The sequence below is a fragment of the Antechinus flavipes genome, chromosome 4 (assembly GCF_016432865.1).
Source record: "Antechinus flavipes isolate AdamAnt ecotype Samford, QLD, Australia chromosome 4, AdamAnt_v2, whole genome shotgun sequence".
Lineage (NCBI taxonomy): Eukaryota > Metazoa > Chordata > Mammalia > Dasyuromorphia > Dasyuridae > Antechinus > Antechinus flavipes.
The window spans coordinates 293,171,955-293,195,005 of record NC_067401.1 but is presented as its reverse complement, the minus strand read 5'-3'; the positions used below and the strand labels follow the sequence as shown (position 1 = coordinate 293,195,005).

Genomic DNA, 23,051 nt, shown 5'->3' with positions numbered 1-23,051 from the left:
AGAGAAAAAAAATGCTTGAAAAACTCATTTCTTATATATGTATATAAGACATATATATGTATATGTGTGTACATGTATCTTTGCACCTATAGATAATGGCCAAAATACCACTCAGCAGAAACATGTTCTTTGAATATTCATATCTGAGTATATTTCAAAGAGAACTAGTTTGTGATTCTTGTAGAATCGCAGAACAAGAGAAAGAAATTAAGAAGTTATTTGAAAAACCTCCTCTTTGCTTAAATGCCTATAGTAAGAAGAGCTCATTACCTCCTAAGGCAACCTATTTTCCTGTTGGATGGCTATATTCAATAGAATATTTTTTCCTTAAATTTAGCCAACATCTGCCTCTTTGCAATTTCCACTTACTGCTTCAAGTCCAGTTCCAGGCCAGGATAGGACCAGAAGAGGCATTGTGCATTAAGAAAACCTAAGGGGGACCATCCTAAAAACAAATATCCAACTTCTCCCCTTCTTTCTTCATATATAACATAATAGGGAACTAGCTGTATATAAGTAAGGTAGCACATGTAAAACAAAACTGAAGAGAGGAAAAATATCCTTCTTTCCCCTGCCATATTTCTGTCAGAGCTGAGGATTATACTGGCATATTAATGCCTGTAACAGCATGAGAGTCAAGCCAGAGTGCTGTTCAGGAATCTCCCATTAATGAATGGTTGTCAGAGCAGTTACACAGAGACTCCCAGTCCCACTGCCAATATCTGAACCTTTCCATCCCTCAGGAATGGAATTATTCCTAATGGGAAAAACAGCTGGAATTAAAGTAAGAGGTTGTTATTTTTTTCCTTTGGGGGTTCAAAGAAACTGAAGAATTATATTACAATATTTTGGCCTGATTTGCCTTATTTTTTTTCTAACCTAATGTGAAAAGTGTATAGACTGTAGTCTAGGGGATAATAGTGCCCCTGGTCAGCAATGTGGCACCTTGTCCTTAAAGATGTTTGGTTTGGTTTTACTTTTCTCCCTGGTATCATGATCAGAAATAGAGCAGTGGTAATTATTCAACTTTATAGAGTATACTTTTTACTTTAAATAAAAATATTGTCACCTTTCTTAGTGGTATTATTTGGGGGGGTGGGGAATTATTCCTTCTCTTTTCTTCCCAATACTTTCCTATTTCCAAATGACATTAGTGGAAAATACCTGAACTGGACCCCAATTCTGACTCTTTTTTAAGAACTACGTGTCTCTAGTATGTCCTTTAACCTGTGTAAACTTTAATTTCTTATCTGAAAAGGGAAGTCATTAACATTAATGTTCAAAGTCCTTTTTATGTTATTTTAAAATTCTATAATGCTATGACTCTATAATATCATTGTCTATATCCAGTGACAAACTAGACACAAGTATATGAAAAGGAACTGAAATGAGACTCTAGAGGGGAAACACATAGTACACACTGCTGAAGTATTTTCATGAGAGAAGTTGCCACCTTATTAAATTCTTATGATGCTCAGGAAGTTAAATATATAATAACAATGACTGTTGTTCAGTCACTTCAGTCTTATTCAATTTTTTATTACCCTATCTAGGATTTTTCTTGAGAAAGATTCTAAAATTGCTTGTTATTTCCTTCTTCAGCTCATTTTACAAAAGAGGAAACTAAGGCAAACAAGGTTAAATGACTTGCCCAGGTTCACACAACTAGTAGGTATCTGAAGTTGAATTTGAGCTCAGGTTTTCCTGATTCCTGGCCTGGCACTCTATCTACTGAGCCACCTACCTGCCAATAATAATGTTTCTAAAAATTACCAAGAGGAATTAGATCTGAGATCTTTTTTTTTTCCCTTGGGCAGATTTCCTGAAAAATATATATATAATTGGACCTATTAGGAGAGTAAGTCTATCTTGGATATTTTGTTATAAAATTCTCATAAAAGTAGATCTGCCAGTGGTATCACTAGTTACCTTTACATTTTTAATATTTAAATCTGTTGCCATCTTCAGTATTTACATTAGGAACAACAATAGGGACCAAAAAAATGATAAAAAGTCCATACTCCAAAATAATAAGGAAAAGCAAGGTCAAGTCGAAAGTAAGGCATGAAACTTAAAATGATATTCAACTGGTAATGAAAAACAACATAGGTATCTAACTTTTAAATGAAGGTTATTTTAAAAACAATTGATTTCAATTATAACTGGATGTGGAAAATGGAACTAAAATTACTAAAAAAAATTGTTATTATGGCTATGCACAATGGACAATGAAAAATGTGACAATTATCCCATCAATATAACCACTATGCGTGATCCATTCAGAAAGTACAGGCCCCAGACCTCTGAACTATTTAACTTGACCATTTATACTGCTTCAATTTGTTTTCTAATTTTCAGATGGCTACTTCATGCTTTTACCATAAAACATGAAACTAAAGTATGTAAAGAAAGAATCCTCTCAATTCTCCAGCATGAGGGACAATTCACTAAAACTATAATGACTATTTTATTAAGTAGTAGGAAACCTTAAAGGAGTAACCCCTACTTCTTATATAAACAGCAGTTACATATTCCAATGAGATAGTGAGATTAAAGAAGTAATTGGGATTCAGGATCTGACCAAGATTCAATTCACATTTCTGTCCTTAAGACATCATTCTGCTAAACGAAAGCACGAACAGAGGCAGAATTAACTGGCTCCTTTTAAGTTAGATAATTGCAAATGCAAAATGAATATCATTCTGCAGCCAGAGAGCCAGAGGACAACTTGAACCAATGAAATAATGGTAGCTGTGATAAATAATGTATGCACAATATCAAAAGCTGAATGAGAGAAAGAAATGGAGAACCCATTTGAAAATTTGGAATTTGCTCAAAGCTGCTCCTAGAGTGACTCCCAGGAGGAAAGGAACAGATCAGTAATAAACTCTGCGGCTCTGTATAATTTATAAACTTTCTTCCTTTTCATTTCTAACATTGACCCTTTATGACTAACCAGAGAAACAACAAGCTAGATAGCTGCCATAGCCATTTGATGGAGCAATTTTAAACATACTAATGCAGTCTCTACTAACAAATGATGTCTGTTTTCTTGTTAAGCTACACACCTACATTCCCTCTTCCCCACATTAAATTTGATACAAGAAACACAACTTCCATGCCCTTGTTCACATGCCCTTCTTCATTTCTTTCATTTTCATTATAGCTCTCTTAACCAACCATTATAACCAAAGAAAAGTTAATTCTTCATGACAATATTAGATTGCAGCACTCAGTTAATTTTTAAAATGGGATTGCTGCATGTTCTCTGACAGCAGGGCAAATTGAAAGCTAATCAGGGAAATCTTTTCTCAAGTGCTAGTATCTTTCCAAAGAGATTTCACATCTTATAATGAGAGGATTATATTTTTGCTTTATTAGTTACTGTATATCATGCAACCATATTGAAAGAGGTCAGGTCTGTTTATAAAAGTACATGGATATAAAAATAAATAAATAAAAGTAGACAGACATTAACTATAAAATTCATTTAAAAGACTAGATTATTTGCCCCCACAATTTTCTTTTGGCATTTTCTGAATCCATTCTTAATTCTTTTCATGACCATCAGTCTCTTAAATCCTCGCTGTCCTTCTAAGACACTACAATTCTCATTTTACTTCTACCGCTTTATTATAAAGCTTGCGATGAACTATTGCAATCTTTCCTTCTGCTGTTCTTACCCTGCTAATCCTCAGTTTCTGTCTCCACTATCTCCACTTTCTAATCTTACTTATGAGCCATCAAGAATTGATGAGGTTAATTTAAAACATACACATATATACACACACACCAAAAAATTATACTAACTAGATTTAATATAAATACATACACTCTAACCTAAATTCAATCCTCATTGCTAAAGAGTTTTTTTTCAAATATGGTTGTTTTTTCTAAAAGCTAAAAAGTTTAAAATATACATTTGACCTTGGACAGGTCACAAGCCTCAGTTTCCTTTTCAGTGATATTTTTTTTAATCCCTGCTTCCTTCAAAGGATTCTCTTGTATTTTAAATGAGATAAGTTATGTAAATAATTCAATATTCAAAGGCTCTTTGATTTTTGTTGGGTATTTCTTCACATTGCAGATTTCAACTTCTCTCTGACTGTTCAATCCATCAGCCTGTAATCAGTCTGACACTGGGGCCTTTTTGAACTTGGATAACAGATTCTTAGAAAACAGGAATGCAATCAATCATTGTGCCCACATTTAAGGCTTCCATTTGGGGAACTTCTAAGAGCCTGCACTCTATTGGAATAATCTTTGATAAAAAAGCATCACGTCCAGCCCCTGATGAAACATTAGTTTAAGAATTTGGAGAAGATAATTTGTGTATATATGAAAGCAGTTTAAAGTTCTGAAATCCTGTACAGATGTAAGGTAATATTTTAGTTAGATAAATTTTGGATAAATTAAAATCAATATTCTTTGAATTAGATGTCCTTTGTAGTAGCATCTATGACTGGTGAATGGTTAGAGTTTATTGGGTTAGAAGGTTAATGTTACACTAAAACATAATGTCATTTGGCTTTGGTGTTTGCCAATCTTTAAAATGGGCCTGATTATTATTGGATGGTAGGAAGAATTAAAAAAAAAAAAAACTTTCACATATTCCCTCTCTTGGCTTTCAATTAGGTCCCCCTCCTCTGCTCAAGTATGTTCCTACTTAAGAGCATCTACCACCTCCCCCTTGTTTTCATTCTTTCTTCTTACTAGCATCTAAATAATAGACAAAATGATGATAAATGTAAAATTATGGACTAGTTATTTTTCATAAGGCAGCTCTGAATTTTGAGAAAAATAATTCCCAGATATTGGTAGAAAGTCAAGATATTCTAGTGAAACTAGCATTTTTGCTGACCTCTCTATATATTCTCTTTAGAACAATATAAAAAATGCACCAAATCAAATACTGATCAGGGAAAACTAAGAAAAAGTCATAGTGAGTCACTTTTTTCCAGCCGAGGGCAGCTTAGGAATCTAGAGTGGTCAGTAGACACTGGGGTAAGGGCTGATGGAAGTAGTATTGGCTGCAGTCTCTGGAAACAGAAGTAGCATTTTTTTTCTTGAAATTCTTCTCTTAAGATTTTAAATTTTTTTAATGTCTGAGGAAATAGTAATTATCCTGATTTTTTTACTGGCAAAAAGACATTTAAAGACTGAAAATAAGCAAAAAAAGAAACTGTTCTAATTATCCCTTTTCAGTCTTTGTTTTTCCTTTTTATTCTGTTAGTATCCCTTTTCTCATCCCCAAGAGAAGTTTTTTTTTAACCTTCAAAATTTAAATATTATGAATATTACTGATATACTAAAAGATTAGGAAATCATTCTTTGAATTTTTTATGTAGCCTTACTTAAATTCTTTTGAATTTGGAATTGTCAAAGCAGTCTTCTTTGTCCATATGGGATCTTAAAATTCCCTGGATATAACTTTTGCCTGTGTGCTTCAGGACTACAATGTTGGATCTTTAATCCTATGAATGTGATGTTCCCAGCAATCAATATAACCACACACTTTCATGATGTACAACTTTTGTCACTCAGTACCTCTTCTTTAAACCAACCAAACAACATACTTAGAAAATTCCTTTATATCTCTTGATATTCTGATGAAACAATTGTTAATAAATTATCTCTCACTCTAGATATTAGTCTATCTCTTTTTTCCATCATATGTTTCTTTGATAACATCTTTCATATCCTTTTACCTTTCATTGTAATTCTTTACTAGTAATACATTAAAATTTTCTGGTGCTCACCATGAATGTCTCCATTGATTCTTGTATGACTTCTAATTTTGATTCTTTGGAGAGAGGCATCCCATGTTTCACAGTTTTATAGCATCCCCAAAGAACAGGGATAGGAAATAGAAATGGACCTGTGAGTTCAGTATCAATAGTGTAAGGAACTATCAAAGGAGGAAATTCTCTGTCAATGCAGGTCACTATCTTTTCTGCAACATTTTATTTTAGAAAGCTGCCTAGAACAATGACAGGTTAAGTGATTTCCCCACACAGATGGCCAGTGTGTGTCAGAAGGGGTACTTGGTCTTCTTGACTCACGTGCTGGTTTTCTAGCAAGCTGCCACTAGAAAAATATTTTATATTATATTATAATATTATTCTATTCTATTATATATTAAAAAGATGTTCCTTTCTATACAAGGAGATACGAGTCCCTTAAGTATTACATTGTTTTCCAAAAGTAATTCAGTCCATTCTTCATCTTTTCACAATCTGGGGCACAATTCAAAAGTGGCCTTATAAAATATGTAGATGATGGACCAGTTCAGTGGATTGTTCCCCTACCTGAATAACACTGTGTGGAAAATAGACAATGTTCTTCCACTTGATCAATTTTGTGTGGATAGTTAGGACAAACATTTAAATGAAAAAAGTTTGACAATGGCTAGAACTTGATGTAATCAGCACAATATCATCCATACCTGAAAGCTTCAATACAACCCCAGCTTTTGAGACTATTTTAATGGCCTGTTACAGCATTTTCTGATATTTAAGGAGGAAATTAGGGGAACCCCTTGTTGGGATGAATTGATTCAGGATAAAATAAAAAGGAATACAAAAATAGCTACTTTTAGTACAACAGTAAAATCTCTTTAATTTCTACTCCCTGAGAGAGAGTGTGAACTCTTGGCAATGCCTACAACCAGAAAGACTGAGAAATCATCAGTCCAAGTTCCATAAAGGGCCAGTAATATGAAAACCAGAATCGACATTAAGTTTTATAAATCATGTCACCCAATTATATCCAGGTGAATATGGATTTACCAATCCATCCAACAACCACACCTTCTAATCTATTCTATTTGTTCTTAAAAGGTCTTCTCTCTTCCTTGTACTTGGGCTGGAGATGCTGAGTTTGGCTTATTGCCTGTAAATTTGTTATCCCAAGGGGCCCAGTGTTTTGCCTGCTACAAATACCCTCTGCTAAGCAGGTGAAAAAGGTTAATGGTTGATGGGCTGAATCAAGTGAACAAATTTAAAAGTCCAGTCTCAGTTGCAGAATTCTTGAAGGTCAACATTCTGAATAGTCTATGAACTTAAAAATTAAATCACTAAGTACTTAAGAATAAGCTTACATTTGTTTTTCAACATAATTACCTTATCAATGACAGCTTTAGCATTTATTTTAGTTTTTTTTCTTCTTCAAAGTCTATTGCAAAGAATGACTAATTCTTCTAGCACCCTAAAGGTAGATATTATTATCCCAATAAACAAATGAGTCACTCCATTTCTGTTCAGGTCTCTGCCTCCACTGGCCCCTCACTCCAGTTCATCCTGTACTCTGCTGTCAGGATAATCTTTTTCAAACATTCTGAACAAGTCAAGTCAATAGATATTTATTAAGCACCTGTGATGCTAGGCACTGTGGGAAATACAAAAGAAACAGAAGATCTGGTACCACCCTTGGAAGAATTTGCAATCAGTAGAGGCAAGAGGATGTGCCTATGGGGAAAAAAAATCCAAGGCAGTAAAATGATCAAGTGGAATGTGATATGGCAGCCCACTATAATAAGAGCTTGTATGTGGAGAAGGTGGAGCTTAAACAGGGCCTTCAAGGAAATGTAGGATTTGGATTGGCCAAGTGAAATGAAGAAGTCATTCCAGACAGAGGGAAACCCTTGAGAAAGAGCACCAAAGCAAGATTGAACATGTAGGGAACCATAAAGAAAGCAACTTGACTGGAGTGGAGGGTTCATGTTGGTAAGTACCTACAGATAACATCATTCTCGGATTGTTTTAACTTCCCAGCTAAGATATAAGTTCCTTTGGGGCTGAGTAAAATCCTGATACAAAGCAGGCATATTACCAGCTACCCACTTGGTACTCTGTAAAGGAAGGGGATTGGTGAATGAAGAGACTTTAATTGAGAGAGGATGTTATCAGTAGGCAACTGGAAACTGTTATAGCTATTCTTTAGCAGAAGAATAATAGAATAAAAATAGGATTTGTATAAAATTAATTAAGGCAAAATAATTAGGAAGGTATGATAGTGGAAAATGATCTTACAGGTCAAGAAAATCATAAGATCTAGTGCTGGCAAAGGCTGAAGAGATCATCTATTCAATATCTATTCTCTATTTTGTAAAGAAGCAACAAAAATAATAATAATAACAATAAGTAAAAAAGCAAACTGAGGAATAGAGAAGTTGAATCACTTGCCTGGGGTTAGATAGCTATTAAGTAGTAGAACTGGGATTAGAAATTAGGTCCTCTGATTGCAATTCCATTGTTCTTTATCCTAAAGCATGCCTCTAATTTTGTCTTTTAAAGAGAAATCATAGTTTTTTTAGAGTTGGAGGAAAGCAGAAAGACCTTCCAGTCTAAGATGATTATTTTCCCAGAAGAAAAAAGGTAGTAGCATGATCTAATAAAAAGCACAAATTGCAACAAAATCAGGATTTTAAAATTTATAAAATGCTTTCCTCAAATTAGCTCTCTGAGAGATAAGGAATAAAAATATTCTCCCCATTTTCCAGATGGGGAAACTGAGCCAGAGAGACTAAATATCTTAGCCCATGGCATACAGATTGGTATTCTAACCCAGTTCTTCTTAAGAAAGGGAAACTACATAAGCAAAAACTAAGGACTGGAGATTGAACCAAATATACATGGAAAGTAATAATGAATGACTGACTCGAGAGTATGTAAATAGTTGTAGAAAACAAAGCTAGATAAGAAAGGGATAGGGAAGGGGAGAGGATTGGATTAATTAACCAAGTCCATTTCTTATTAAGCTCCAATATAAACATTTATTATTGTAATATTAAAGAAATTTACATCTTATACCTCCAATCTCTCCATTTTGTACTTATAATAAGATTTGACTTAATGGTTTGGAGACCAACATAACAGCTTTCCCATAAGGGAGACTGGAAACCATTATTATAATATGAGACCTGATGCTCTTGAGGCCTTTGTGACAACATCCTTCCGTACCCTTTCAATCTCTTCCCTCACCCTCCTTTCCACCTTAAGCAGGGGTATAAGGTTACATGTTTGCTCATGGAAAAGTGTGGACAATTTATACATATACATATATATATATTTCTGTATATAAAATATTTATTACAAATTTGTTTTTATTATCTATGTATAATATATTTATAACTATATATTTAAGTACATGATTATATATTTTATATATTAATATATTTACATTTATATTAGTTTAGCATAGCTATATGCCTCAAAATAATATCTTTCCAACAATTAGCTTGTGTACTACCTCCCACTTCACCCAAATCCCTGGTGTTTCCTTACCTTTTCCTTTTCCTTCTTCCACTTATTTTCCTTATTGGTTGCCAATAAAACTAATCCCTGAACTTGATCTCCATTATTTTACCTCTTATTTTCCACATCTGAACTCATCAAGGGATGTATTTTCTGCAGAGTGTCTGAACCCATGGACCTCTCCCTAGACAGGAATTGGCTGATCAGACAAGAACTTTACCTATTGACAGCTAAACCTATGCTAGTGAACTTACATGAACTCTTTGCCCTCTCAAGAGGCAAAATTTACACTTATTAATGTATAAATGATTGATAATAATTCAAAGTATTGGCTAACCTAAAGATTTTTACCATAACAAGGATCAACATTCATTTCCCTAACATTTATAAATGACTAGTATTAAAAATATTAATAATATAAATTTATCACTATAATCATAAGACCTAGTTTTTTTTGTAGTGCTTTAAGGTTTGCAAAGCTCTTTAAATGTTATTATATTTGATCCTTAAGAAAAAAATTTAGAAAAAATAGTATGTGCTGTTATTATCTCCATTTTACAAATATGGAAGCTGAGACTTTGAGAGGTTAAGTGACTTGACAAGTCACATGCCTAATAGGTGTTTGAGGAAGGATTTGTAGGAGGCTATTTTTAAATTCATGTCTGATGCTTTACCTGCTATACACATGCCTTCCTGCCTAATTCTCTATTTGTTCAATATGTGCCCAACTTGATTGTCAGCTCTTTGAGGGTAAAACTCATAAGGGTACCTTATGTAGCCCTCTCCAGGTCCAGTAACATGCGTACTGCATAATGACTGCTCAAAAAACTCATTGAATAGTAGAATGAATGAGTAAATTTGGCCTTTTCAATCTCTTATTCACTGACAAAGTTCATAAGGAAAATTCTCAAAAGGCAAAGATTATTTTAATAAAACTTTTCTAAAGAGAATGATCTATGGTTTTTACTTTGTTTTGGGTTCTGATCCTTTAGGTTATTATCTAGAATTTCATTAAAATTGCATTTTAATGATTTCTGAATTTTTCTGATAGAGAATATAATTTTTTTAGTAATAAAGACTAAATCAGAAGCTTTACATTTCTTCCAAAATTTAACAATAACATTAGTAAACTGACATCTTATTTCAAGCACAAAGGTATTTGAAGCAATTCTTATGAATAATTTTAGTCAGAGGAACAAATCATGACTAATCTGTTCAATTTCACAGAGATCCAAAAAATTACATAAATAGAATCATTAGCCTAAACCTGTTTTTTAAATATGATCCAGAAAAAGAATAACTTTAAAGGGAAATCAGATTTCTTAAGATCACATTTCTTAAGAGTGATCCTTCTTAGAAATAGTCAAATAGGGGTAAAATATCTTTGATCCATATATATCTGATAAAAGTCTGAAATTCTAAATACATAAGAACTAACAAATACATGATGATTAGGAACCAATCACCAATGAATAAGTTGTTAACATAAACAAACAGTTCTTAAAAGATTTGCAGAATTCTAATAACTATGTGAGAGATATTCACCCTGAAGCTAATTCAACCTGAATTCAAATCCTAGCTCTGCAATACGCCAGCTATGAGAGTGATGTTGAGTAAGTCACACAACCTCACTAATTCCCTAATTTAGATAACTTCCTAAGACAATTAATTTCAGGGAAAGTTCCAACTTGCTTTGGTAGAAGGAATTTCCTTACCTGGGAATTCCCAACTAAAAGTCTATATAAATATCCCACAACCATATGAAAGAATTAGAGACTTCTCTAAATCACTAAATCTAAAATAACTGCAAATCAAAAATCTATCTCTGAGGTCTCACCTCATACATAATCAACTGACAAAAATTTCAAAAGAATAAAATAGCTAATACTGTTGGGACTGCAGAAATATAGGAACTGGAATTTATTTTGGGTAAAATAATAATTTTTTTCAATAATCCTAGAAAATAATTTGGAATTACAATTTTTTAAAATGGCTAAAATATCCATATCCTTTGATTCAGAGATCTCACTGCCAGTAACATATTCCAAAGAGAGAAATGAAAAACAAAGAAATTTTCATATACACCAGAAATTTTATAGAAGCACTTTCTGGCAAAGTATTGGAAACAAAGTACAATAGATATTCATTGATTGTATTATGACTAAATTAATTGTGTTGCAAAAATATAAATGGAATGTTAGTGTGCCATAGCAATAAATATGAAGACTACAGGTAAGCATGGAAAGACAAACATTTATGCAGAATAAAAGAAAATAACATACATCATAATTACAACAAAATGATGAGGACAAAAAATCCTATATGTCATAGTTCATAGGAATTTTTTTAAATTTATAAAAATAAGAGCCATTAAAATGACAGGAAAAGATAATGATAAATATTGGAGGAGATGTGGGATTGTTGGTGGAGTTGTAAACTTATCCAACCATTCTGGAGAGCAATTTGGAACTATGCCCAAAGGGCTCTCTAACTGTGCATATCCTTTGATGCAATAGCATCTTTACTGGGCCTGTAGCCCAAAAAGTTCATAAAAAGGGGAAAGTGCAAAAATGTTTGCAGCAGCCCTTTTTATAGTGACAAGGAACTAGAAACTAAGTGGATCAGTTGGGGAATGTCTGAATAAGTTATGGTATATGAGTGTTATGGAATATTATTGTTCTATAAGAAATGACCAGCAGGATAATTTTAGAAAGGCCTGGAGAGACTTTCATGAACCTGATGCTAAGTGAATTAAATAGAACCAGGAGAACATTGTACACAGCAACAACAGGATTATGCTATGATCAATTTTGATGGACATGGCTTTTTTCAACAATGAGGTGATTCAGGCCAAGTCTGTTAGAATAACAGATCTGTGATAGAGCTATCTGCATCCTTAAGGAGGACTGTGAAGACTGGATATGGATCACAACATAGTATTTTCACCTTTTTTGTTGTTTTTTGTTTGCCTTTTGTTTTCTTTCTCATTTTTCCTTTTTTGATCTGATTTTTTTTGTATAACATGATAAATGTGAAAATATATATATAGAAGAATTACATATATTTAACATATATTGGATTACTTGCTATTTAGGGGAAGAGAGGGGACAAAAAAAGGAACACAAGATTTTGCAAGAATGAGTGTTGAAAATTATCTTTGCAAATATTTTGAAAATAAAAAAGTTATTATTTTAAAAAATAATAAGAGCCATTGCCCACCTTGTAAATGCCTAAAGTTTTCAAAAGAATGAGCTATCAACAGCCATATGGAAAAAATGCTCCAAAAAACTAATAATTATACAAAAGCAAATTAAAGAAATTCTGAGATTCTAACTAATGGCCATCAGATTAATAAAGTTTATAGAAGAGAAATGTCAGTTGTTATAGAAGTTGCAAGAAAATAGGCACATTAATGCATTATTTGTAAAGTGAATTAATTTGAATTTATGCCCCCAAAAAGTCATTATGTGTTAATCCTTTGACCAAGCAATACTGTTACTAGGTCTCTAGCTTTAGTGAAATCAAAGAACTAGGAAAAAGACATATATGTACTAATATTTTAGTTATGCTTTTTATAAAGAAATGCCATTCATTTGGAAGAACTGATGACCAAATTATGGCATTCAAATTAATGATGCTACAAGAAATGATAAATTTGATGATTTCAGAGAAATCTGGGAAGATTTATATGAAAGCATGTACCAATCAACAGAATGAGAACAATTTATATAATAATAAGTTTCTAAAATAATATTTTGAAAAACTTTAAAACCTTAAACAATGCAGTGACCAACCAGTATTCCAAAGGACCTATAATGAAGAATCCTATCTTTTGACTAAATGGGAATGGATTGAAGATGCAGATTCATGTGTGTGTGTGTGTGTGTGTGTGTGTGAGTGTGTGTGTGTGTAATTATATAGACTTTTTTAGATGTGGTCAATATGGGAAGTTGATTTTACTTGACTATGCATATTTCTTACAAAGATTTTGTTTTTCATTTTCTTTGTCAATCTATTGGGAATGAGATAGAGAAATTAGAATTTTATAAATTGAAAATTAAAATAAATAAATTTAAATTTAAATTTGTCCCAAAAGAAGAGATGAAAATTCCACCTCTGTCCATTCATTGAAGACATTTGTGGATATGATTATAGGAAATTGCAGATACTTTCAAACTCAGTCTATACATGTTTGGCTAAAGTATTTTTTTCTTCTCTTTTTTTTTAAAATTTTTTTGTTATAAGAGATAACTTGCTAGGTGTGGGAATGGAGGAATATGTTTGGAAATGAAAAGTGATATAAAGCAAAAAGTATTTTAGAAGCTACAGGAAAAAAGTTACTTTTCTTAACTAGCTATCAAGGCAACCCTATAGAAATTGCACTGAGAATTAATGAGATGTAATAGAAAGAGAATGAGAACAATACCAGTTCTGCTTGGCTTTGCTGTGTGACCTTAAACAAGTCATTTGCCTTTTTGAGCTTCTATTTCCTTACCTATAAAATTAGTGATTTGCACTATATGACCTCTAATGTCTCCTTTTATCTGGAACATCCTTATTCTAGTATATTGAGGTATTTTCTTAAAGTTGACACTGTCTTTCCTGTGTGAGTCTTCCCTTCCTTTCATTTGTTTTTTTTTTTATTAAAAATATAATTAAAATAACATTGGTATGCTAAAGATATTATATGGCTAAATAGGAATTTATGTTTTCATGTTCACTCTGTTCATTTGATTTAAAACTATCAAATGACAGGCAATAAAGCCATTCAAATCTCAAGTTGTATATATTCTTCTTTCTGACAATATCCTTTTACTTGAATGGATTTAGAAGAAATTATGTGATTGCTCCACATTGTCATGTACTATAAACATTGTTGGACAGTCTCTAACTTGTTCATTTTATTTTCTATGATCTTAAATCACTAAGTCTTTTTTTTCTAAATCTTTGTAAAGATATAAATAAAGTTTGGGGTCATTTTCTTTTTAGTTCAGGGATAGGGTGAACATTCCTTCATCATACATGAGAACCAGCTAACATAAATTGATATATCACCACTTTGCTCTTGGGGGATTTTTATATTTTGATACAGATTGAAGAAGTCCTGAAGATTGATGGAGGGCCATGCTATTCAAACAGCAGGCGTTGCTGAGACAGAAGCTCTTTGTGCTGGGAAGTCTTGCTATTGGAAGTCTTCTATATCTAGTTGCCAGAGTTGGGAGCTTGGATAGGTAGGTTGAATACTCTCCACACACATACACACATACACACACATGAACACACGCACACACACACATTTAATGTGTCTATATCACACATGTTTGTATATATTCATATACATATATGTATATATTCAAATATTCTCATGTTATGTGTATATATACATGTATGTGTCATCTGTATATGTATTGTGCTAAGGAATCAATATTGATTTATGTTTCTATATGACATCTTTTTAAGCATATCCATTTATTTTCTTTATCCAAAATTCCCATGAAATACACCTTTTGCAGTTTTGAATAATGAACCTTCCTATGGAGTGGGGAAAAAAAGAAAAGAAAAAGTTTCAAGTAGCCCAAGTCCTGATATTTGTCCATATGCATTTGTATTCTGCAGGCACAGGCAATTGTTTGTAAAAGGAATATAAAACAGTATATGGTAAAAATGTAATTCCAGAAGCTCATTCTGATCTGCATGCATCTGTATTGACCTCTAGCCTTAACAAAAACAGCGATGATGTATTTATGTATCATCTCCAAATTTATGAGTGGGCAATTAATGTGTTACTGTAATAGTTAAAATTATGTATGAGCTTGCAAAGGAACTCATCAAGTTTGGAAATCCTATTGCACTTGAAAGATGGCTGCAGGCTTGGAGAATTTTAACTATGTTAATTAGCTCCAGCTTTCAATCAGGCTCTGAATGTACTAGGCAAAGAGCCTATCTTTCTGAGAGATTACCCTAGAAAATCCAAAGAAAAGAAATTAGTAGAGAGTAAGGATATATCTCTAAGCAGGCAAACACTTGAAATGTTATCAGGGATATGAGAGTCCCAACACTACCAAATGGCTTCACACTGAATAACTTAGGAAAGTCCTGGATTCTCAATGATAGGGGAAGAACAGAAAGCTAATTTCTGAAATAAGAATAAACTGAAAGAAACCGGGGTCCCCAAAGGTTAAGGAAATATTGGTTGAAATAGACAAGCTGTGCTATTCTCACTTCTTGACTTTGTAAAATACATTTTCTCCACTGCAAAGATTGAAGTTCTGAAATCCTGCTGCTTCCTCTACTAACCCAGTATCCATTGTTCTGAAAATGCAGCCGGGCTTAAAATTGAAATGATAGCCAACTTTCAGCTTTCCTTCTCTAACCAAGACCTGGAACAGGACCTATATGTCTGAGTCCTCAAAGTTTAAGCAACAAAAACTTTATGATCATCCAGCCAGAGCAGAGGTTGAAATTGTATAGAGAGTCCTTTTGACAATTTAATTCCAAATTCCTAACTAGGCTCCCCACTAATTAGAAACAAGTCATGGCTAGTGATCCTATGAGCTGCTAAGGGACAGTAGTTTCACAAGCTGATGTTTGCCTACCAATAAAATAGCATAACCTGAAGTTTGGCTCTCTAGCTACATCATTGCTTTCTTATTATTAGTTGCTCCTAATAATTTGCCTTTTTCCCAGTCATTACTTCTTTCATCTCTTTTTTCTCCCTGATGCAAATAAATCTGATCTTTTTTGTAAGGGTTTGCATTGCCCGGTGGACTTCTCCAGAAACTCTCTGCTTGAAAATGTGGCCAGGTTATGTCTGGGAATAGCAAAGTTTCTCAGAAAGTTACTTTCCTATCAATAATCTAGATGACCACATTCCACAGTATATTTACATATACTATAAATATAAATAGATAGTATTTGAGGACCTGAATCCTGGAATATTTTCTTTTAATGAAATAATACAATGTTTCTCCCATTGCTTCTAAGAGAACAGAATATCTATGCTCTTAGGCACTATTTTTGATTTCTGCACTTACCATAGCATTTACAATCTGAAGAGGCTTTCAGGATCATCTAGTTTAAGTCTCTCGTTTTTCAGATGATGAAACTGAGACAGAGAGAGATGAAATCATTTTTTCAAAGTCTCATAGATAGTTAGCTAGTTATTAGCAAACTGAGGATTTGAATCCAGGCCTCTTAACTTCAAATCTAGTGCTGTCTTTTCTATATCACACTACCTGCTTACAGACAAATGAAAAGCAAGCAACATCTAAATGTTTGCCTTTTGAGAGTAACGAAGTAAGGATGGCTCAAAAAAAGCTTTACTTTAGCAGAGTGACTAGAAACTTCATTCAGTAGGATTTAATTAAATGTATTCGTATGGCCAACATTATCTCCTCTTGAAAAAGAGGCTTAACCTAATTTTTTAGGTCAACTTGAGAAAATTAAGACTGAATTTCAGAAATATACTATACCTTCAGGATGGGACAATTATTGGATTATAGGATCACAGGTTCAAAGTTGGAAGACATTCAACAATCATGTAAGTGTTTACTAGCCCCCGCATCCTGCTAATACTGGGTATACAAAGAAAGGGGGAAAAAAACATGATTCCTGCCTTCAAGGAGCTCACAGTCTAAAGAAGGATCTATAATGCAAACAATTATGTAAAAATTATATACATATATATATATATATACATATATATGTATATATATATATATAAACACAAAATAAAAATAAACTTAGAGATAAGGAACTAGTAGAAAAAAGTTGGAGTGCATGATAACCTAGGACTTGAAATGAGTCTTGAGGGAAGTCAGGAGACAGAGATAAAAAGGGAAAAAAAAATTCCAGATGTGGGAATAACCAATGAAAAAACACAAATTGAGAAATATCATGTCTTGTGCAAGGAACAGAGAGTAGAATACAGTATAAAAAGACCAGAAAAGTACAAAAGACCAGACTATGAAAGGCTTTAAAAGTTCCTCAGTAATTATCTAGTCTAACTGCCTATTATAGATGTAGAAATTGAGGCCTACCAAGAAAAATTAACTTAATCTAAGATCACATAGGTGCAAACAAGCAAAATCAGGGTTTTGATCCCTGTCTTTTGCTTCAAATTCACTTCTCTTTCCATATTATCATCTGTCTTTGCCATACGTTGTGAAATTGTTGATCTGATCAAATTCTTTCATCAACCATTTATAAAGTATTTATTATGGTCAGTGCCTAGTGCTTGCCGAGATATATACTCAGCCTCTATTCTGAGAATCTTTATCTAATAAAGAGAGAAAAGAAATATGAACACAAATACTTATGCTACAAAGTAGGCTGTGCTCCATGCATGGGAGAACTATATGATAAAGTGTTAAGATATAAGACTCTTTACAGAGATCATAATCTCCTCCATCATTTTGCAGAACTGCCTAAGGAGAAAGTTTACTCTCATACTCCATCCTTGTCATTCATTTAGATTCTCTTGGAAATATCAGCTGATAATAATAATAGCCCAACCTGTGACTGAAAAACTCACAAATGTAGACTAAACCAAGTTAATATGTATTTGGGAAATATTTCACAAAATAAATATAAATATAATAGAACATGGGTAATGTTGATTTGTAATTTCCTAAATCAATATGCTGTCCTGATTTGGGGGGGGCAGAAGTGGAGGGAAAGAAAAATGGGGAAAAGGAAGAAATTTACATATTAACTTTATTATGTATTTAAAAGGAATAGCAAGTTTCATATATAAACATCTTTTTTCATTATCCCATGTTATGAATTTTTTTAAAAAGAAAATTAGCTTAATTTTCTCTATAACTTAGCTTAGAGAAACATGGAACTATCTAGCTCCATCCTTCGACTAGTTGACTGCAAATTTGCACAGGTACTCAATGAAACATACTGCACTTGCTGTTGAAAGTTGAGGTTTTTTTTTTTAAATGTTCATACTTTGAGGCTCAAGAAACCTCATGGGAATGAATAGAGAACCAGTTTTGAAACCAAGTAAAACGGGTACAATTCCTGCCTCTTAAACATATTCAGACTGGTTCAGGGCACATTCATGAGTTTTGCAGTCATGTATGGGATACAAGTTTGACATTCTACTTTAGATAACTATCTAAGATTTTAAGTTGGAAAGAGTCAACTTGCATTAATATAGATAGATTTCTCACCTGAGATTTATCTACAACAGTGAAATCACGAGTCTAGTCAGTCAGTTAGAATTTATTAAGCTCCTGTGATGTGTCAGGCATTGTGCTAAATGCTGGGGATTCAAAGAATGACCAAAGGCAGATTTGCCCTCAAACAGCCTACAGTCCCATGGTGGAGTTTATAGTCTAATCACCCTATCTTTTCTACTGAATCACAAGGTTGAGAGGAGGAGGAATCCTTGATCTCTTTAGATAAGTAGACACAGAAAGGCAAAGAATACCATACATACTCCTGCATATCTCTCTGCATGCTTAAGTATAACAATTGTCAAGTTTACATGTATTGGAGGACTTAGTGATTTTTAATATTAATAGATTGCATATTGTTGCAGATAATTGTAGGTGAGACCCAGGATTGGTGTGTGTGTGTGTGTGTGTGTGTGTGTGTGTGTGTGTGTGTGTGTGTGTGTGTGTTTCATCAGATGTAAAAGCTTTTTAGAATGTTCAAATACCAAAAAAGTGCAAGGAAATTGGGCATCCCAAAAATACTCATCAAAGATTTTAAATCTGCCACATTTGCACATTTTCCAAATGATGCTAACCAGCAAGCTATTTAAAAAGCCATTAATATGACTGATGTTGTTTGTCCATCTTTCACTATAAGCACAAGTATATGCTGTAGTCAATTAAGTGCCTGGTGAATAAAAAAAAAATTTTAAGGAGCAATAATAAAAAAAAGAAAGCTCATCAATTATATGTGCTCTATTAAATATTAAGTTCCCTAACATAAAATTTCTCAAACATGCTCTTTGTGAATTTCAGCACTCAGAGGTAAGTGGGTTTTTTAGTTTTAGGGTTTTTTTATGCTTTTAAAAGTCTTTGCTCACTCTGTCTTGAAAACCAGAAGAGTGAAGAATTAATTTTAATGAATGTCTTAACATCTCCATTTGTTGCTTGCAGACTACAACCCATTTGCCCAATTGAAGGTCGATTTGGAGCCCGCAGTCAGGCTGAGATTCCACTTCGGGCATTGCAATTCAAACGTGGCCTTCTCCACGAGTTCCGGAAAGGCAACGCCACCAAGGAGCAGATTCGACTCCACAACCTGGTCCAGCAACTCCCAAAAGCTATCATCATTGGGGTGAGGAAAGGAGGTACCAGAGCCCTACTTGAGATGCTAAATCTCCATCCTGCTGTGGTCAAAGCCTCCCAGGAAATCCACTTTTTTGATAATGATGAGAATTATGCCAAGGGCATTGAGTGGTACAGGAAGAAAATGCCATTTTCATACCCTCAGCAAATCACCATTGAGAAGAGTCCTGCCTATTTTATTACAGAAGAGGTACCAGAAAGGATTTACAAAATGAACTCATCTATCAAGTTGCTGATCATTGTCAGGGAACCCACAACAAGAGCTATTTCTGATTACACTCAGGTGCTAGAGGGGAAGGAGAGGAAGAATAAAACCTACTACAAATTTGAAAAGCTGGCAATAGACTCTAATACCTGTGAAGTGAACACTAAATATAAAGCTGTGAGGACCAGCATCTATACAAAACATCTGGAGAGATGGCTGAAATACTTTCCAATTGAGCAGTTTCACATAGTAGATGGAGATCGGCTCATTACAGAACCACTGCCAGAACTCCAGTTAGTGGAGAAGTTCCTCAATCTTCCTCCCAGGATCAGTCAATACAATTTATACTTCAATGCTACAAGAGGGTTTTACTGCCTGCGGTTTAACATTGTCTTTAACAAGTGCCTGGCAGGCAGCAAGGGACGCATTCATCCAGAGGTAGATCCCTCTGTAATTACCAAATTGCGCAAATTCTTTCACCCTTTCAATCAAAAATTCTACCAGATCACTGGGAGAACATTGAACTGGCCCTAAATGAATATATTCTACAACACTGTGTGTTGCACCAGGAGGGACAACAGTGTCTTCTTTAGATTCAAATATGCACTTTTCCAAAACACAGCTATCAAAGTCTTTTTTTTTTCACCCCATGAATACTTGTACATATGCAGTATGTGACCAAATATACAGCGGGACCCATTTTTTTCTACTGAGAAGTAAACTGAAAACAATATAATCTCTACATAGTTGTATCTTTTTTAGGCTATTTAGAAAAAGAAGAGGTGGTATTTGAGAGTGGTAAATGAATTCAGCTCTTCTTCAAAGAGTTAGTCTTCCTTTGACTCAAAGTTATCACTTGCCATTTTCATAGATCTAAGCCAAATGATTAATATATGAGAATATACATTGGGTTGTGAAGCTTCAGGATAGATCAGGAAGTATAGGATGAAGAACATATAAGATATGCATATTTCTAAGGGAATACTGACTCTTTCATTCAGATGCTGAATTAGTGCCGTAAAACTGAGTCATATACTGTTTTTGTCTTTTTTCTAAGAATGTCTTATCTCATAACAATTTGACATTGTTCCAAAGTTCCCATAGTGAGTTTGCACTATTGTTTTTTCGTATGGACTATTGTGTCACCCATAGCATGTCAATCACATGTCCAAGAGTCCAACCTTTTACCCTCTATGTTGTATGTCAACAAAGAGAAATGTTGTGTACATAGTGTACATTGCTTGTAAATACTGGTTTCACAATAAGTAATTCTATTTTGTAAACTGAATATGGCTATTTAATTTATTGTGGAAATTAAATTTATTGTGGTATTTAAAAAGGGAATGGATTAAAATGACTATATGTGAAATTTCTTTTCAATTTATTTTCCTATACCTCCTGCTGACTCCATAGGTCATCAATATGTATCTGCAGATGAAAGGGTATAAGAAGTATGTACACTCCTCCTTTTAAGATTTTACCCTTGAGGAAATGTATTTGTGAAGTGAAGCAAAAAATCTCAGCCATCTGGAAATCAGGTCTAATAACCATCTCAGAGAATACTAGTGCTAATCAGCTACAACTTTGCAACAATTAATTCATTCCCTCGCATTTGCTTCCCTTGTGCTAGAAGAGCAGCAAGGAACATATGAATAGAACAAGGCATAGTGTTAACAACAAAACATTTTCCTGGATGCTCTAATCAAAGTCAGCCCAGCAGAGAAATTAGATCAAATAAGATGAGACCATCTCTACAATCTGTTTAGACCAAAAGCTGCTGATGTTTCAGAAAAGAAGGCGAGATTTCAATCCTCACTCTTTGAAATGAAAATATATTAGACTGCTCAAAAATGATCAAGTTGCAGGCAATGTAGTTATTACCAGCATCAACATATGGCTCATTTTTTTTCATCCAGGGAAATGAACACTAAATTGTGTGTCTTACAAACATTAGACATACTGTATTATGCTTAAATATGTATCAGAAAAACAAGGAAAGGGGTGTAAACAAAAACAAACTACATTTCCATGATTTCAAAGGATCTTAGATTTAGTCAGAACAGACAAGTTCTACCTTCTTTTACAGGTAAGGATACTGACACCCAAAGAGATCCATTCAGTGTCACACAGGTAATAAGTGACAGAGGAAGAATTTGAATCCAGGTCCATAGACTCTAGCTCCAGGACTCTTTTTCTTGCACAGTCCTCTGCCTCTCTCAAAAGCTGTACAAGAATAGATGTTTTAGAGAATATGGACCAATAAGATATTGGTAGGCACTATAGAAATAAATCAATTAAAATGACCAGGCTACAAGAAATTTGTAGTTCCCCAAAGGATGTTTGTCCTATTCCATGATTTGACAATGTGCTTTTATGAATAAGTGGCTTTTCCATTTCCAGTAATACTCCACATTGCTAGTCTAGTTGTGACATTTTAATCACCTATGCAAGTTTAATTAACAACAGATGCCATTTCTCTCAGTGTCGGCATAGACCTGCTACTCAGAACACATGTGTAGGGCTAAGGGCTCACACTTATATATTCTGCTAAGAGGATTCCAGGGTGACATTCCAAGATCTAATGTATTTTTTTTAATTTCCTCTTGAGTGATAAACAAAATCAAATTAAAAAACATAGAGTCTAATTCTTCCTAATACCCAAACATAGGAGAACGATTTTTGAGCATGGAGGCCTTGTTGATATTCTTTGTTTAATCAGTGGATCCATCTTTCATCCTTCTACATTTCACTAATCTATACCTATATGCCAAAAAAAACAGGAATTAGCTATCTATTACCACAATTATAAAAAGTATTTTCAAAAGTTTGCTGGTAAAAGATTAAGAATCAGCTTACTGTATGTATGTATATACATATATAAATATATGTATGTATATATACACATACATATTTATACACATATGTAGATATGTGTACATGACAGATTTTTAAGTTTAACCTGCACTATTAACATTTTCCCATTGTTTTCTTGAGCCTAGACAATCAGCAAAAGAAAAAAATCAAACTCTGATTTGTAGTGTTGGTCAATTTTCAAGGTATAAATGCTCACACTGAAAATTTAAAAATCAACATTTATGAGCCAGTAAAAGCACACCCTGATTTCTTTGAATAAAGAAGCAACATGGTATCATAGCTAGCAAACCAATCTTAAGGCCAAAAAAAAACCTTGGTTCAAGTCTTATCTCTAATAAATACTTACTATGTGACCCTAGGCAAATCTCTCAATTTCTTAGTGCTCTCAGAAGTTCCCCAAGACTAAGT

The 23,051-nt window shown here is 33.6% G+C and overlaps 1 protein-coding gene across 1 annotated transcript in view; it reads left to right on the top strand.

The window, feature by feature from the left end:
• HS3ST5 (heparan sulfate-glucosamine 3-sulfotransferase 5) overlaps positions 1-21,138 on the top strand; it is a 290,397-nt gene extending 269,259 nt beyond the window's left edge. Inside the window, exons 3-4 of the mRNA XM_051997573.1 lie at positions 14,347-14,485; positions 19,373-21,138. Coding sequence (XP_051853533.1) covers positions 14,379-14,485; positions 19,373-20,303 — 1,038 coding nt within the window. The 5' untranslated portion in view covers positions 14,347-14,378 and the 3' untranslated portion in view covers positions 20,304-21,138. The remainder of the gene's footprint in view (positions 1-14,346; positions 14,486-19,372) is intronic.
• Positions 21,139-23,051: the final 1,913 nt, after the last annotated feature.